The sequence below is a fragment of the Musca domestica genome, unplaced genomic scaffold, assembly GCF_030504385.1.
Source record: "Musca domestica strain aabys unplaced genomic scaffold, Musca_domestica.polishedcontigs.V.1.1 33, whole genome shotgun sequence".
Classification (NCBI taxonomy): domain Eukaryota; kingdom Metazoa; phylum Arthropoda; class Insecta; order Diptera; family Muscidae; genus Musca; species Musca domestica.
Genome location: NW_026712312.1, coordinates 2908904 through 2927124, shown reverse-complemented (window position 1 = coordinate 2927124; position 18221 = coordinate 2908904). Strand labels below are relative to the sequence as shown.

The following is an 18221-nucleotide window of genomic DNA, read 5'->3' as shown; positions in this document are numbered from 1 at the left end:
TATTTTTTTTCTTAATTTTCGTTTGCATTACCTTTTTTAACACAAACAATGATGAGGCCTAGCTGAGGAGGCTTCTGAGCGGGGGGTTTAATTTTTCCAACTTCAACAAGTGTTTGATTGTGTTTTTTAAGTAGATTTTCATTGTTGCCTCGGCGGGGATCTTGAAGACGGGCAACAATTGTTGTTGCCTTGGCACTTAACCCCTACTATTTTTGTTGTCTTTTGTCGTAGTGGAAAATAAAACAACAACAATAACACAAAATCAAAAAGGTATTACAATCAAAATCGAATTTTGATTAAAGGTCTGGATGATCTCTCTTCGAGGGTTTAATATAGAAATGCCACCTCATGATGGTATCCACAAAAAACTGGTTTCGAAAACCATTTTTTTTTCTACTTCTTCGAGGAGGAGGATGAGTGTGAAAAACCCTTTCTTGTTACCTCACCAATGCTAGGTTCATGTGTGTGCCTGTGTGTTTTCACAGTGCATGTCTACAATTTAATTATCCCAAAAAACGAAGAATGGTGGGGGGAAATTCTCAACCACAGATCCTTAGAGGAGGTCCATCTATTTGTTTTGTTGTTTTTTTTTCTTCGTATAACAAGTGGTTGTGACCCTTCGATTTTACCGTGTTATTGAACTCTTCGAGGTTGTGTTTTCTTTCCATTTTCTTGTCCGAGATTTGAATTGTCAAAGAAAATAAAAAAAGAAATTTTAATGAGCTGTGGTGTTAAAAACTATATTTTTCCCCATAAAATATTCTATCCAAGGCAGGGGGTTTTTTGTTGGCTTCTTGGTAGCCAAAGAAAGAAAAGAAACCCAGGAAAACCAGTTCAAATCTAAAATTTTAGATTTTTTTTATATTTAAAAAAAAAAAACAACATAGTCTAAAGGATACAATTCACGGGATTGGAATACCAATGCTAGGGAGAATTTCTTCTAAGGTTTCCCCCAGCAAAGTTAGATGGTCTACCATTGTTACCTTTTATTAGTAGCAAATAAAAGGGTATCGACAGAAAGAAAAACTTAGCTAAACTAATTCTCACGGTTTTTTCTTATTTGTGTCTGCCGTCCGTCTTCGTTTGTGGGCAGTCCTTTCCTGTCTAACAGTTTGGGAATTACATGCTATGTGGACATTCTTGTTATTAGTTTTTCTTCTGCATGGTTTTTTCTCTCTTTTTTTTAGATTTCATAATTGGTGTAAAAGTAGCATTTAATTATAGATTTAGGTTTTTGTGTTATTAAAACTAAATTTTCTATCCAATTAATCGGTTGTTTTCTCATCTTGGGAAAATTATTTGGGATTTTTTTCCCCAAAATTCTTTGGTTCTACATTGATTGTAACAAATGTTTAACCCTTTGTTCTAAATTGGAAATGACTATAATTATCATATGATTACATTTGATTTTTTTATCTGAGCAGAAGTATGGTGGGAATCAAATTCTTTGGTAGTGTTCTCTTGTTTCTAATAATCTTGAAATTTATTAATACAGAGTGAGATAAAAAAAAAAAAAAAAACTGCAACAAAGTCAATCGCCATAATTTTAGATTTTTGTTTAATTTTATTGAAAAAAAGTGACGAAAATAGCATCAAATTTTAGGATAAGTTTAGATTTGTTCGAATTGGTGATTACGGCCTTCAAACGGCCAATGAAACCGTCACACGCTGCCCGAATGTTGGCTCATTCCCGTTAAAGTGCTTTCTTGAGGTGATCGACACTTTGGTATTTTTCAGTGCCAACCTTGTTTTTGTCTGCTGCTAAAATATTTGCGTGCCCGAGGCTTGCCTCCAGAGCTTTTTCGCGATATAATTCGGCATTTATTCTGATGCCACTGCCGATTAATACGGGCGAAGAGCCATCACCATAGCCGGCGCTTGAGTTCTGGTGACCAACCGAAGGTGCACATTTTCAGCTGACCTCTTTGGCAAGTAGACACGATCATTTTGTTTGTTTACAAACTGCTGGACAACGAATGTTCTCGTTTTCTCATAGGAGAAAACCAAATTCGGCAGTTCACCACTTTCGGCCAAGCGAAGCATATTTTCTTTCTGTTGCGGTGTAAGTTCTTTCACTTTCAGGAATTTCAATGGTTTTAACCCGAGCTCATTTTTTCAATATTTGCCGAATGGAATATTGCGATATGTTTAGATCACGAGCCATTTTTCGGCCACTGCAATGCGGATTTCGATCAAGTCGCTTCATTAATTTTCGAACCATTTCCTCTGATCTTGCTGTTTTCTTCCGTCCACTTCCTTGACTTCGGGCTACGCTACCAGTATCACGGTAACGAGCGATGGTACGAGACACATTCCTTCCGGCACCTCTCCAACAAAGGGTCAATATTTTGAATAATGTACACACATCGCAATATTTTTATTAGCTCAAGGTCTGGTGTGAAGATGGGACATATCGCTCCACTCCTTATGATACTTCCCCCACAAATGGTCCAGATTTTGAGTATCCATGAAGCTCATAAAACTCAAAAATAACATCCGATTCCATTCAGACATGGTACATCGCCATATTTCCATCAACACAAGATCTATTGTAAATAGGGTAGATATCGGACCATATTTTCTGGTATCTCCCTCACAAAGTGTCAAAGTTGTGGATAACCAAAACGATTAAAAAATCTAAAGTAGGCATCCGGTTATCTTCAAATTTCTTACATGTCATTACATTTACTAACACCATGTCTGGGGTGAAGATGGTATATATCGGCCCATCCCTTCTGGTACATGACTCAAGCTTTCCCAATGGATTTAAATTTTAAATACATTTGAAGCTCATAAAACGAGAAATTAAAATTCGAATCCATTCAGACGTGGCAGATTTCAATATTTCCATCAACACAAGATCTATTATATAGGATGGTGGAGATCGGACCATTTCTTCTGGTTTCCCCCTACTAATTGTTGAGGATTTCCATAGAATCACTTTCTGAGTTGATTTATGTATGTCAGTCCCTCTTTCTGTCCGTCCGTCTGTCCATGTATTCTTGTGAACAAAATGCAGGTCGCAATTTTTATTCGATTGAGATGAAATTTTCCAAACAACATTTGTTTGGCCCAAGGACGAACCCTATTGAAATTGGAGATAATCGGTCAAAATTTAGATATAGCTCCCATATATATCTTCATCCGATTTGCCTTTTATTGTGCACCAAACGTGTAATATCAGCCCGAATAGTATGGAATTTTGCACATACAACCAAATTAGGTCTGAAAATAAGTATGCAAAATTTGATAGAAATCGGTTCAGATATAGCTATAGCTCCCATATATATTGTTCATCCGATTTGTTATTTTTGTCCTCCGCAGCCGTAATATGCACTCTGTAACAACAAAAATTTATCAAATACAGCTCAGAAATACACTTGCTAAATTGTATCGAGATCGGTTCAGGTTTGGATATATCTCCCATATATAACTTCGTCCGATTTACATTTGATTGTGCACCAAACGTCTAATATTCGCCCAAATGGGGTGAAATTTGGCACTTACGACCGAATTGAGTGTAGAAGCTAGTATGTCAAATTTGGTGAAGATCGGTTCAGATATAGCTATAGCTCCCATACTGTTCATCCGATTTGTTATATTTGTTACCCACAGCCGTAATATGCACTGCGTAAAAACGATATTCCGGGAAATATATGAAATACAGTTCAGAAATATCTTTGCCAAACTTTGTCGAGATCGATTCCGATTTGGATATAGCTCCCATATATATCTTTATCTGATTTCAAATCAATTTTGCACCAAATGGGCAATACAAGTCCGAATTTAAAAGATGCAAATGCTTCGGCATATTTAGTCCTTTGAACTTTAAATTGTAAATAATATATTTTAATTGTTATGGGGAGCTCTACTAAATTAGCAAAGTGGTGTAGGGTATCACAAAGTCGGCCCTTTCCGACTTTAAGACTTTCTTTACTGGTTAAGTTGTTTAGATTATAAATCACACTTAAATAATGGGGTCGGTCGTATCTACTTACATATCAAATTTTCATTGGTAGAAGGATATGAAATAGTGTCATTTTGTTATAAAACTTTTGCTGGGGTTTTAATAAAGATTTTGTGGCTGTATGTAGAATAAATGCACTGTACGAAAAAAAAACTTGAACCATTCTCATTTCATCCCTAGAGCAAAAATTGGAGCCCCAAATGTGGAAGTTAAGATATTTTCCATATCATCAATTATAGCAATTCTTTGCATTTTAATTGTTTATTTAGAGTTCCGTTTATTTGATAAATATGTTTCGTTTGTTTAATTTGTTATTGACTGTGGTGTGCAGTCACTTAGAAGTTAATAACAAAACCACAGCTAAAAAATTTGCACCTGAAAAATAATAAAACCACTTGTCACGAAAAACAAGAAGTTCAGTGCAAACATAATTTCTTTCGAAGATGGGATATAACGGGAAAATCTCATTGTTACTTTCGGTATCTCTTCATGTCATATTTTATATAATTCTCTCCTCGCACCAAGTAGCAGCTATAATACCTGGTAGCCAAAATGCCAGTATAACCATTGACCAAGTACCCTATACGGTACAACTGAGAGAACGCAACGATAAACATGCCTGTGGAGGTACCCTAATAGCACCGCAGTTTGTTGTAACCGCTGCCCATTGTTTTGAGAAATATGGTATTGGACATTTTAAGATCGTTGCTGGTACGACGTCGGCAAAGGAGCAAAATGTCGTCGTGAACATCAAACGCCTTTTCATACACCCCCTCTATGAATCGGGCTTTGCCAATTATGATGTGGCCGTATTAAAATTAAATCGTCCGATTTTTGGTGAACATGTTGATGCCATCGAGCTATGTGATGAAGATACCGTGCTGGAAGAAGGTGAAATGCTGCGCATATCCGGTTGGGGTAAACAAGCCGATGATGAGTTGGCCAAACCTGCGGAAACGTTACAAAGTGTCCTTATACCCATCATGTCGGATGTCAAATGTGCTGCTATTTACGATGAAGAGGAATCCGATGTAGAGAAGGTATCCGATGAAATGGTATGTGCCCACGGTGCAGAGGGTGAGGATGCTTGTCAAGGGGATTCAGGCGGTCCTGCTGTCTACAATGGTCAATTGTGTGCTGTCATATCGTGGGGCCGCGATTGTGGCAGTGATGAATATCCTGGCGTTTATGTTCGCATTGATTCTGTGCGCGATTTCATTGAACACTGTTTGAAACAATAAAAAATTTCGATGTGAATTCTGATTTTTTTTAGTTTTTATTAAATGTTATATTACTGGTTTTTCGAATAGAACTCTACAATGATTTTCAAAAAACGTTCGCATATTTTAATTTTGAAAGGGCATTTTCAACAGGATTTCTGTGGATGTTTATTCTTCCACAGATATTCTACAAATGGTAGGTTTCCAATAGATGGATCATACAGGTCTTCCAAGCATAGGAGACCTTCTACAGGTCTTCAAAGGATAGAAGACCATCTACAGGTCTTCTATAGATAAAAAACTTTCTAAAGGTCTTCGACGGATAGAAAACCTCCTGCTGGTCTTCCATCTATGAAAAACCTTCTAAAGGTCCTCGAAGGATAGAAGACCTTCTACAGGTCTTCCAAGGATAGAAGACCATCTAAAAGTTTTCCAAGGTAGAAGACTTTCTACAGGTCTTCCAAAACCTTCTACAAGTCTTCCAAGGATAAAATACCTTCTGTAGGTCTTCCAAGAATGGAAGACCTCCTACAGGTCCTCCAAGGATAGTAGACCTTCTACAGGTTTTCCTAGGATAGAAGACCATCTACAGGTCTTCCGAGTATAGAACCGTTCTGCAGGTCTTCCATAGACAGAAGACCTTCTACAGGTCTTCCAAGGATAGAGAACCTTCTTCAAGTCTCCTGAGATACAAGACTTTTACAGGTCTGCTGAGATAGAGACTTTTACAGGTCTTGCATAGATAGAAGACCTTCTACAGGTCTTCTGTAGATAGAAGACCTTTACCAGGACTTCCATAGATAGAAGACCTACAGGTCTTCCATAGATGGAAGGTCTTCTACAGGTCTTCTCAGGATATAATCCCTTTTACAGGTCCTCTATTGATAGAAGGCCTTCTACGGGTCTTCGATGGATAGAAGACCTTCTAAACTTCTTCCAAGGATAGAAGACCTTTACAGGTTTTTCATAGCTTGAAAGCCTTCCAGAGGTTTTCCATTGATTGCATACCTTCTACAGGCCTTCCATAGATTCAAGACCAATCTCATTGATTGAAAGCCATCCACCGGTTTTCCAAGAATATTTTTCGAGAATCTCCATACCAACAAACGTGGATTTTTTTTAAAAAAGGACATTCGCTTTAAACATCATGGATATTTAAATTAAATTTTGCAAGGACCTTCACTCGAAACAACGTGCATATTTAAAGAATATTTTTGAGGATCTTCATTTCTGATTAAAATTCATTTTTGATTAAAATGTTAAAAGGACCTTTACTCGAAACAATGTTGAATTTTAAATACTATTTTCAAGGACCAAAGGCCAACAAACCTGGATTTTAAAGAATATTTTTTCAAGGACCAAAGGATTAACAAACGTGGATTTTTAAAGAATATTTTTTTTTTCAAAGACCAAAGGATTAACAAACGTGGATTTTTAAAGAATATTTTTTCAAGGACCAAAGGACTAACAAACGTGGATTTTTAAAGAATAGTTTTTCAAAGACCAAAGCATTAACAAACGTGGATTTTTAAAGAATAGTTTTTCAAGGACCAAAGGACTAAAAAACGTGGATTTTTAAAGAATAGTTTTTCAAGGACCAAAGGACTAACAAACGTGGATTTTTAAAGAATACTTTTTCAAGGACCAAAGGACTAACAAACGTGGATTTTTAGATAATATTTTTTCAAGGACCAAAGGACTAACAAACGTGGATTTTTAGATAATATTTTTTCAAGGACCAAAGGACTAACAAAGGTGGCTTTTTAAAGAATATTTTTTCAAGGACCAAAGGATTAACGAACGTGGATTTCAAAAAAAAAATATTTTTTTCAAGGACCACAGGACTAACAAACGTGGCTTTTTAAAGAATATTTTTTCAAGGACCAAAGGATTAACGAACGTGGATTTTAAAAAAAATATATTTTTTTCAAGGACCACAGGACTAACAAATGTGGATTTTTAAAGAATATTTTTTCAAGGACCAAAGGACTAACAAATGTGGATTTTTAAAGAATATTTTTTCAAGGACCAAAGGACTAACAAACGTGGATTTTTAAAGAATAGTTTTTCAAGGACCAAAGCAAACATGGATTTTTAAAGAATATTTTTTCAAGGACCAAAGCAAACATGGATTTTTAAAGAATATTTTTTCAAGGACCAAAGGACTAACAAACGTGGATTTTTAAAGAATAGTTTTTCAAGGACCAAAGCAAACATAGATTTTTAAAGAATAGTTTTTCAAGGACCAAAGCAAACATGGATTTTTAAAGAATAGTTTTTCAAGGACCAAAGCAAACATAGATTTTTAAAGAATAGTTTTTCAAGGACCAAAGCAAACATGGATTTTTAAAGAATATTTTTTCAAGGACCAAAGGACTAACAAACGTGGATTTTTAAAGAATATTTTTTCAAGGACCAAAGAACTAACAAACTTGGATTTTTAAAGAATATTTTTTTTAAGAACCAAAGGACTAACAAACGTGGATTTTTAAAGAATATTTTTTTAAGGACCAAAGGACTAACAAACGTGGATTTTAAAGAATATTTTTTCAAGGACCAAAGGACTAACAAACGTGGATTTTTAAAGAATATTTTTTGAATGACCAAAGGACTAACAAACGTGGATTTTTAAAGAATATTTTTTGAAGGACCAAAGGACTAACAAACGTGGATTTTTAAAGAATATTTTTTCAAGGACCAAAGGACTAACAAACGTGGATTTTTAAAGAATATTTTTTCAAGGACCAAAGGACTAACAAACGTGGATTTTTAAAGAATATTTTTTCAAGGACCAAAGGACTAACAAACGTGGATTTTTAAAGAATATTTTTTCAAGGACCAAAGGACTAACAAACGTGGATTTTTAAAGAATATTTTTTCAAGGACCAAAGGACTAACAAACGTGGATTTATAAAGAATATTTTTTCAAGGACCAAAGGACTAACAAACGTGGATTTTTAAGGAATATTTTTTCAAGGACCAAAGGACTAACAAACGTGGATTTTTAAAGAATATTTTTTCAAGAACCAAAGGACTAACAAACGTGGATTTTTAAAGAATATTTTTCAAGGACCAAAGGACTAACAAACGTGGATTTTTAAAGAATATTTTTTCAAGAACCAAAGGACTAACAAACGTGGATTTTTAAAGAATATTTTTTCAAGGACCAAAGGACTAACAAACGTGGATTTTTAAAGAATATTTTTCAAGGACCAAAGGACTAACAAACGTGGATTTTTAAAGAATATTTTTTCAAGGACCAAAGGACTTACAAACGTGGATTTTTAAAGAATATTTTTTCAAGGACCAAAGGACTAACAAACGTGGATTTTTAAAGAATATTTTTTCAAGGACCAAAGGACTAACAAACGGGGATTTTTAAAGAATATTTTTTCAAGGACCAAAGGACTAACAAACGTGGATTTTTAATGAATATTTTTTCAAGGACCAAAGGACTAACAAACGTGGATTTTTAAAGAATATTTTTTCAAGGACCAAAGGACTAACAAACGTGGATTTTTAAAGAATATTTTTTCAAGGACCAAAGGACTAACAAACTTGGATTTTTAAAGAATATTTTTTCAAGGACCAAAGGACTAACAAACGTGGATTTTTAATGAATATTTTTTCAAGGACCAAAGGACTAACAAACGTGGATTTTTAAAGAATATTTTTTCAAGGACCAAAGGACTAACAAACGTGGATTTTTAAAGAATATTTTTTCAAGGACCAAAGGACTAACAAACGTGGATTTTTAAAGAATATTTTTTCAAGGACCAAAGGACTAACAAACGTGGATTTTTAAAGAATATTTTTTCAAGGACCAAAGGACTAACAAACGTGGATTTTTAAAGAATATTTTTCAAGGACCAAAGGACTAACAAACGTGGATTTTTAAAGAATATTTTTTCAAGGACCAAAGGACTAACAAACGTGGATTTTTAAAGAATATTTTTTCAAGGTCCAAAGGACCAAAAAATCTGCAATTTCAAGGCAAGTACTTTTTCAAGGATCAGACTTGGATTTCTAATTCCGATTTTAAGGCAGCATTTTTAAAGGACTAACGTGAATTTTTATTGCAAAGACCCAATAAAATTTTGGTGCATATAGAATTTCTTTTCCAGTAAAGACATTTAGAACGTGATTAGAATTCACCCAAGTTTTATCAAAAACAAAGAAAACAAATGCAATTTGCATAATAATAAAAAAAGAAAATTTCCATTCTCTTGTTAAAAAACAACTTCAATACAATGTTTTCTCTAATTTTATTATAATATCTGTCTCCCAAAATACTGAAGCTAAATAACAGCGTTTCGAACTTATGTTTGCACAAGTGTTCCAATCTAATGTTTACCTCATTCTTGCAATTCAAATAAAAAGCCCAACATAGCAAAATTTACATTTCAGTTGTGAACGCAACAAGTTTTCGAAAAATGTTGGCACAGGAAATATGTTCAATTTTGTTGCTTTCCATTGTGGCAACAATTTCCGCCCAGTCCCGCATTTTGGGCGGAGAAGAGATAACCGTTGACAAGGCACCCTACGTTGTTCAGTTACACCACAAGAGAGATGGCTTCTTTTGTGGGGGAGCATTAGTTGCACCTCGTTATGTGGTGACTGCAGCCCATTGCCTGGAGGGTTATCAATTGACCGATATTCGGGTGGTGGCTGGTGCGACATCTCTCGGTGATGAGGGAGTTCAGAGTCGTGTGGAAGATGGCTTTATGCCTGCGGAATATGATGTGGATACTGTGGACATGGATGTGGCAGTTCTAAAATTGGCGGAAGAATTAAGGGGAGGTGTTGTTAAAACAATCGGCCTATGTAGTGAACCTTTGGAACCCGGCAATCTTTTACAAATTTCCGGCTGGGGACGTGTTACCGAAAATGGAGATCTGTCAAAGAATTTGCGTACAGTACGTGTACCTCTGCTACCTCGGGAGGAGTGTGTTTTGCGCTACAAGCGTCTCGGAGAAAATCTTACCAAATCCATGATGTGTGCCTACATTGAGAATAAAGATGCTTGTACTTCCGATTCGGGTGGACCTGCAGTATTTGGTGGCGAACTATGTGGCATTGTGTCGTGGAGTTTTGGTTGCGGTCATCGTCGGGCTCCGGGGATTTATACTGATATCAATGAAGTGAAGTGGTTCATTGAACAGGTTATGGAATCTTAGAAGCGGAAAAGGAAAGGAGAAGTTTTAAATAAATAATGGAATGTAACAATAAACTTTAGTTAAATCTATGTTGAATTACTTTTTTACCACCCGTAAGAGGCTTTCTGTAGGTCTATTAGGAATTATAAAACCCCACTTGTTGAAGATGTGGTAAAGATTTGAGAAAGGCTTTAAAAAGGTTTATCCCTGCATAGGATATTTTAAGGAGCTTCAATCCATAGAAGGTACTTAGAAGGATTTCTACGAAGAAAGTCTAAAAGAAAGGAAAGTTGGGTATTTAAAAAAATTTAACATAAAAATCCTCTTTAGTCCTTTAAAAATACTGCCTTAAAATCGTAATTAGCAATCCAAGTCTGATCCTTGAGAAATACTTGCCTTGAAATTCCAGATTTTTTGGTCCTTTGGTCTTTGAAAAATATTTTTTAAAAATCCACATTTTTTCGAGAGAAGGTCCGTAAAAAAATATTCTTTAAAAGTCAATGTTTGTTAGTCCTTTGGTCCTTGAAAATAATGTTCTTTAAAAATCCACGTTTGTTAATGCTTTGGTCCTTGAAAAAATATTATTTAAAAATTCACGTTTGTTAAGCCCTTGGTAGTTGAGAAAAAATGTTTAAAAATCCACATTTGTTAATGCTTTGGTCCTTCAAAAAATATTATTTAAAAGTCCACGTTTGTTAGTCCTTTGGTCCTTTAAAAAATATTCTTTAAAAGTCCACGTTTGTTAGTCCTTTGGTCCTTCAAAAAATATTCTTTAAAAGTCCACGTTTGTTAGTCCTTTGGTCCTTCAAAAAATGTTCTTTAAAAATCCACGTTTGTTAGTCCTTTGGTCCTTCAAAAAATATTCTTTAAAAATCCACGTTTGTTAGTCCTTTGGTCCTTCAAAAAATATTCTTTAAAAATCCACGTTTGTTAGTCCTTTGGTCCTTCAAAAAATATTCTTTAAAAATCCACGTTTGTTAGTCCTTTGGTCCTTCAAAAAATATTCTTTAAAAATCCACGTTTGTTAGTCCTTTGTTCCTTCAAAAAATATTCTTTAAAAGTCCACATTTGTTAGTCCTTTGTTCCTTCAAAAAATATTCTTTAAAAGTCCACATTTGTTAGTCCTTTGGTCATTGAAAAAACCACATTTGTTAGTCATTTGGTCCTTGAAAAATAATCTTTAAAAATCTAAGTCTGTCTGTTGGCCCTGGAAAAAAATCCACGTTTGTTAGTCCTTTGGTCCTTGAAAAACTATTTTATAAAATAGAAGAGAAAAAAACCCAACAATGTAGGACTTCAAATGACATTCAAGGGGATACTAACTATAGAAGACCTTTAGGTTTCCTATATTAAAAAGGATCTTAGAAGTTCCCTAGAAAACGAAGGTTTTATGCCAGAAAAAGTTTTTACCTACAAAGGCCTTTCGATGGCTCTCACCTGTGTGGAAGGTACTTCGAAGGGTTTCAATTTTTTGAAAAGTTGATGGACAAAATTGACTATCTGAACTTATTGTATCTGTAGAAGGTCTTTGGAGGAACGTCTTATTAAAAATTCAATTCTATAAACAGATGGTTTTTAAAAATATAGAAGTAATTTCAATGACCTGCTATCTATGGAAGGTCTTTCTAAAGGATCCTATCAAAAGAAGACTATTAGAAGTGTTCCTATCTAAGGTATTACTTTTGAAGGCCCCGGAAAAGTTTCGTGAGAGGATGGGCCCTAGGAATGTTTGGTACCTTCCAAATACATATCTACAGAAGATTTTTGATAAGCCTAGGAAGTATTTCGAAGGGTTCAAATCTATCGGATGCGCATGGAAGCGATGCAATCGACGAAAAAAGCTTGAAGCCCTAAGAAATATTTTATTTCTGAAGGGTCCCAGATAATGCCCTTGAAGATCTTCTATCATTAGAATGTCCTTCGAAAGACATTCAATGCTCTTCTGTCTACAAAAAGCTTTTCGAAATAAAATGTTTTTTATTTATAAAATGGTCCTCGAAGGGTTCGTATTCCGAATATGGCTCTTTGAAAGGCTTTCAACCAAAAAGGCCATTTTAAGGGTTGTTTATCTGTAGAATGTTCTTCCAAAGGGCTTCTATCTATAGAATCATTTTCGATGGACTTTAATCTATATAAGTCTCTTCCAAACGATTGTCATTCCTAGAAGTCCTTCGAATGCACCTTTTGAAGAATTTTGTTTATTGAAGACCTTTATAGAGGTTTCAATTCATAATAGGTCTCTTTAGATCTGTAGAAGGTTCCTTTAAAAGTGCTTAAACTAATGGAAGACCTTTCTCTTCCAAACGGCTGTCATCCAGAAGGGGCCCTTCTGAGAGATTTTGTCTGCAGAAGCCCCATGGAATTTTTTTTTAACCACATAATACAGTTAAAGGACGTTATATTCATCAAAAGACCTTTAAAGGACTTCTATCTATAAAATACATTTTTAATCGATTCTTTCTATATCAGACCCTTTGGAAGGGATGCCATAAGAAGAAAGTATATGAACGAGTTTCTATATACAGTAGGTCCTTCAAAGGGTTTCGAAGAGCCTCCATGCATTAAATATCCTTCCTATTTCTATAAAAAATATCCTTTCTGTATCTATTGATGGCCTCTAGAAGAGCATTTTTTTATAAACCACCACTAGAAGGTCTCATTTACATGAAAAACCCCTAAAAGTTTGTAGAGGACATACCTAAAGTCGTTGTTTAAAGAATACCTCTAGAAGATCTCCTTCCTACAGAACACTTCGTTCTTCACCAAACACCTAGAAGGTCCCCAAGCAGAAATTGTGAAATGTCTTTCAACATCGTTAGTCCCAACTGGAAAAAAATCTAAGTTCTCAAATTCGGAAATGACTTCAGCCTCCCCTCCCTTCTGCGTACTCTGCCTATTAAGAAAGTCTGAGAGATTTTCTGTTTCAAGTATCGAAAAATGGCCGTTCCGTGGTCTTTCATCTTAAAATGGTTATTCTATAAAAGTCTCTTTGTAGAAGTCGGTTCGAATAGACTTTAATCTATAAAATGCCCTTTAAAGGGAATCTAGAAGAGAAAAAGAGAAGAAGACCATTCGAAATTGATGCCATCCATAGAAAATGCGTGAATGGTTTTTAGCTATGGAAGATTCTTCCAAGGGTTTCTATCGAAAGATGTCCGTTCCAAGGTTTCCAAAGATCTTTAATTGTTATTTCTATTGATAAACTCTAAAAGGGAGTTTTATAGAAGACCACTAGAAGATCTTATTCCCAAAAAAAAAAAGAATTATACTTGTATGTAGTGGACATATCTAAGGTTATTTTTAAAAGAATACCTCTAGAAAATCCCCTTCCTACAGAAAACTTCTTTTTATACAAAACACAGGTTTTCCAGCAACGATTGTAGAAAGGCCTTTCGAAACCAGTTCGTGAGGTCCAACTGGCAAAAAAACTAAGTTTTTCCAATTCGGAGGGGCCAGAAATTTAGCCTCCTTCCCGCTCCCGTGTCTTCTCCATATTGAGGAGATCAAGGAGATCTTCTGTTAAAAGTAACGAAGTTCTCTATCGAAATAAGGTCGTTCGAATCTCTTTCATCCATAAACGGTGCGTAAAAGGCTTATTATCTATAGAAGGCCTTTAGAAGAAGTTGGTTCCCGCTCCCGTGTCTTCTCCATATTGAGGAGATTAAGGAGACCTTCTATTAAAACTAACGAAGTTCTCTATCGAAATAAGGTCCTTCCAATCTCTTTCATCCATAAACGATGCGTAAAAGGGTTATCATCTATAGAAGGCCTTTAGAAGAAGTTGGTTCGAAAAACCCAACTAAAGAGGCCCAAATGGCAAAAAACTAAGTTTTCCAATTCGTAGGGAGCCAGGACATCAGTCTCCCCTCCTTTCCTGCGCATTCCCACTATTGAGGAAGTTTAGGAGCTGTTTTGTTTAAAATAACGAAGGTTTTCTATTGGGGCCCTTTAAAGGAGTAGTCCTTCTTGTTCTGGGAGTCCTTTAGAAGAGCTGTCTAAAATGTAAGAATATTATATCGGCAGAAGGCCATTGGTAGGGCTCACATATATAAATAGCCTTCGAAGTGCTTCTTTCTATCTTAGGAGTCCTAATTTAAATTAATAACCACCACTATTTCTAAAAGCCTACATTCATTTGTAGAAGACCTTCGGAAGTCCTTCGATCAAAAAATACCCTAAAAGGTTATATTTATATAGGATATTTAGAGGATTTTCTGTATGCAGAAGGTCTGTGGAATAAGTTTCAATCTATAGAAGGTACTTGGATGGGCTTTCATCTCTGGAATGCCTTTAGAGATGGCCTTAAACAACCTTTCCAATAATACATGTCCTTTACAAAGACCTCTTACGTACTGAGCTTTGGTTTCATTTTATGCGGAAATGAAGTAAGTTCTCCAACTTCTACTAAATTTACTTATTTTTCAAAAATTTACTTATTTTTCAAAAATTGAAACAATTTCCAAGTTTTCAAATCAATCTTCTTTATTTCCGAAAATTTCACAAGCTACTCCCTCATACTCTCCTCGATAAAATCACGCACAACATCAATGCTGGTGTAGAGACCAGGATATTCAACACGGCCGCAACCCATGCCCCATGAAACCACAGCACACAATTCACCACCATAGACACCAGGACCACCCGAGTCACCACGACACGAATCCTTATTACCGCCATCGTAGGCACAGACAACAGAGTCGCTGATTTTCACCGATACCTTCTTGTACTTCTTCAAGCACTCCTGCTTCTCAATGATGGGCATAAAAATGGTACGCAACTCATCCGATGAATAACCATTCTCCTGGGTGCGACCCCAACCGGAAACTTGTATCATATTGCCCGGCTGCAAAGCCTCCGAACAGAGGGGTATTGTGCGAATATTCTTTCCCACCATATCTCCATCCAATTTGAGTACAGCTACATCACGATCTTTGTTCAGCATGCGATAGCCGGGATGTATGAATCCCTTGACAACTTTGCGCTTCACTCCCGGCTCATCGACGGTACTGGCACCACCCACCACTAGGAAATCTTCCGGTTTCATTTTGTCCATACAATGAGCGGCAGTTACAACATAGCGTGGCGCTATCAAAGTGCCACCACACACCGTTATATCCCTGGGGGTTCTCAGCTGCATGATGTAGGGTGCATGAGCAATGTCGATGATGTCGCCATTGATGATCCGCGAATCTTGGGCTAAAGCAAGGGCTGCCCAACAGCAAAGCAATAGAGTACGCAACATTTTCTGCAGATGTCTTTATGTGCGGAGATATCGATGAGCTTATATAAGTTACCATCTGGAGTGTATTTTGCTGCGAATATTCCAAAATTCCAAACATTTGAATAAATATTTGGCGATTCTTTGAAATTGGGAATTATAAAAGTTGTTATTAAATGTTGGGATTGAGCAAACATTTCAAAAGCTTACAAATATGTGGAGTTATGTTTGAGCTATAGTGGGTATCCGTCATGAAGAATTTTGCGATTATTAAACAATTTATATGTATATTAAAAATAAAAATTGAAACACTCTCTAACGAGCCTCTATCGATAAAAGTCGTAACAATAGTTTCCTATTTGAAGAAAACGTATATGCGGCCCTCTATGCTCATAACTCAAATAAGGGGCTTCCAATCAAAGAAAACAGTCTGTTCTTAGGTCTAACTGCACTAAACCTATTGCTAGTCCTCACCCAATGGAAGATCGACAGTAAGTCATCTGCATTTATGGTTTGTTCTACCTATATAGGCTGTTTTGACAGTTTTTATATCTATAATTTGTGTTTACTCCATAGAGAACGTCTTAAAGGTTTTTTGTTAAAGAAGAGCTCTAAAAATAATTTTTAGACATGACTTCTAAAAAGTATTTTTTTTCTGAAGAACCCTTCCTGAATGTCACGTTTCTGCAGAAACCCTCTAAAAGGTAATTTTCTGTAGGAGACTTCTTGAAGGTAATCTTCCAATAAAAGTATCTTGTGAAGTCTTTCGATAGGTTACCTATGAAATAAACTTAGAAGATCTTCGGTCTTTAGAAATCCTTTAGCAGAAATTTTAGCCATTGAACACATCTAAAAACATCCTTCGACCTCCATAGAAGTATTCATCTTAGGGAGTACATATGAAATAGCTTCACTTAGAAAAATGTTTTTATTTCATTAACATATATTTGTAAAACAAAGTATCAGAAGGTCTCCAATTACTAGAAAACTTCTAAGAGATCTTGGAAATTAACTAAATCTTTAAAGGAAAATCATACTTATATTGATGACCTATTGAATAGCTTATTTTTTACAGACGACCAGTAAAAGGTCTTCTTTCCAAGAAAAATCGCCAGAAGTAGGATTGTCTGTAGAGAGCATATGTAAGACCTTTCATCATAAAGAATATCTCTAGCTGTTCTCATTCTTATGGAATACTTTTTTGCGGAATACTATTTATTTTTATTCTACACCTAGATTGTCTTCCTGCAACGGACGTAATATTACGTGTGATTCAAAAAAAATAATGAGTGAAAATGCCTCCTAAAACCAGTGGTAAAGCAGCAAAGAAGGCCGGCAAAGCCCAAAAGAACATTACCTAGGGCGATAAGTCGAAGAGACGTACCAAGCGTAAGGAGAGTTACGCTACCTACATTTACAAAGTGTTGAAGCAAGTCCATCCCGACACCGGTATCTCCTCCAAGGCCATGAGCATCATGAACAGTTTCGTCAACGATATCTTCGAACGTATTGCCGCCGAAGCCTCTCGTTTGGCCCACTAAAACAAGCGCTCGACCATCACCAGTCGGGAAATCCAGACCGCCGTCCGTCTATTGTTGCCCGGTGAATTGGCTAAGCACGCCGTCAGTGAAGGTACCAAGGCTGTTACTAAATACACCAGCTCCAAGTAAATGTCTTGATATTTTTCATTTTGCGTCGAAATACTACTACCTGTAAATCTGGACCCAAGCCCAAGTCTGCATTGCCCCATATATTGTTGTCCTCACGCAATAGTGAATCGGTTAGCTCTATGGATAGACGTTTCTTGTAATCTTGTGGTTTATCTTCGCTCATACGGAATAATACTGCTGCAGCATATGTGGCTACACCCTCATTGCGAGAGTGTAGCAAATCGGTTAGGGGCCCAGTGGCCCAACGGACGTAATATCAGGCCCAAACAGGCAAAAAAACAAAATTTTCCAAATTGGAGGGGGCCAGAACTTTAGCCTTCTCTCCAATCCTACAACTGCTGTCTCCTCAAAACGTAAAAAAGTTTGGCTTAACTCTAGTTTAGTAAAAACTCTTAAATTTTTTTTCCAGTGGTAAGTATTTTTACCCTGATTCCGGAAAAATGTTTTTTTTTTTTTTTGGGACTGACCCAGGACCCCAATTTTTTGACGCGAAAGTCCGAGTCCGACTCTTCATTTTTTTTAATTTTTTCCAGTGGTAAGTATTTTTAACCTGATTCCGGAAATTTTTTTTTTTTTGGGGGGGAGGGCGGACCCAGGACCCCATATTTTTTAACCGAATGTCCGAGTTCAAGATTCGGGCTAGACCTGTATCTACATATTTATGAAAATACCTATCCAACAAGTGGTCACATGATGGGGTTATTAAAAGCGAATCGGAAGTTATATTAAAATTATCGATTTTTTATAAAAGACAAGGATTTTTTATAAAATCCCCAGTCGAAAAAGGGCCTATTATTTGGCTCAGCAAAATTGTAGCTGGCACTCTTACCTTTCCAAAATGCTACAATTTCTGCTAAAAACTTTTCTGGGGCCAGAGATATGACCGGTTACTTTCAAAAAGTGTCAAATTTAGAAAACTTTGATTCGCGTTAGCCGGTTTACAGAAAGTGCTAAGCCCCGACCGAAGACCGGCAACTTACAACAACTGTT

The 18221-nt window shown here is 36.0% G+C and overlaps 4 protein-coding genes across 4 annotated transcripts in view; 3 read left to right on the top strand and 1 right to left on the bottom strand.

Annotated features, from left to right (window-relative positions):
• LOC105262173 (M-phase inducer phosphatase) overlaps positions 1-18221 on the top strand; it is a 532660-nt gene that overhangs the window by 200243 nt on the left and 314196 nt on the right. The gene's annotated exons all lie outside the window — the stretch shown is intronic.
• On the top strand, positions 4379-5224 carry LOC131803787 (trypsin 3A1-like). Its single transcript, XM_059125491.1, has one exon. The coding sequence runs from the start codon at positions 4411-4413 to the stop codon at positions 5206-5208; it is 798 nt and encodes a 265-aa protein (XP_058981474.1). The 5' UTR covers positions 4379-4410; the 3' UTR covers positions 5209-5224.
• LOC101893094 (trypsin alpha-3-like) lies at positions 9587-10416 on the top strand. Its single transcript, XM_011295833.3, has one exon. The coding sequence runs from the start codon at positions 9621-9623 to the stop codon at positions 10362-10364; it is 744 nt and encodes a 247-aa protein (XP_011294135.2). The 5' UTR covers positions 9587-9620; the 3' UTR covers positions 10365-10416.
• On the bottom strand, positions 14828-15601 carry LOC101892918 (seminase-like). The gene has a single exon (XM_005187410.4). The coding sequence runs from the start codon at positions 15583-15585 to the stop codon at positions 14848-14850; it is 738 nt and encodes a 245-aa protein (XP_005187467.2). The 5' UTR covers positions 15586-15601; the 3' UTR covers positions 14828-14847.

Bases quoted from the DNA above. Each gene is read 5' to 3' on its own strand.
- LOC131803787 (XM_059125491.1), top strand. From the start codon at position 4,411: ATGGGATATAACGGGAAAATCTCATTGTTACTTTCGGTATCTCTTCAT.
- LOC101893094 (XM_011295833.3), top strand. From the start codon at position 9,621: ATGTTGGCACAGGAAATATGTTCAATTTTGTTGCTTTCCATTGTGGCA.
- LOC101892918 (XM_005187410.4), bottom strand. From the start codon at position 15,585: ATGTTGCGTACTCTATTGCTTTGCTGTTGGGCAGCCCTTGCTTTAGCC.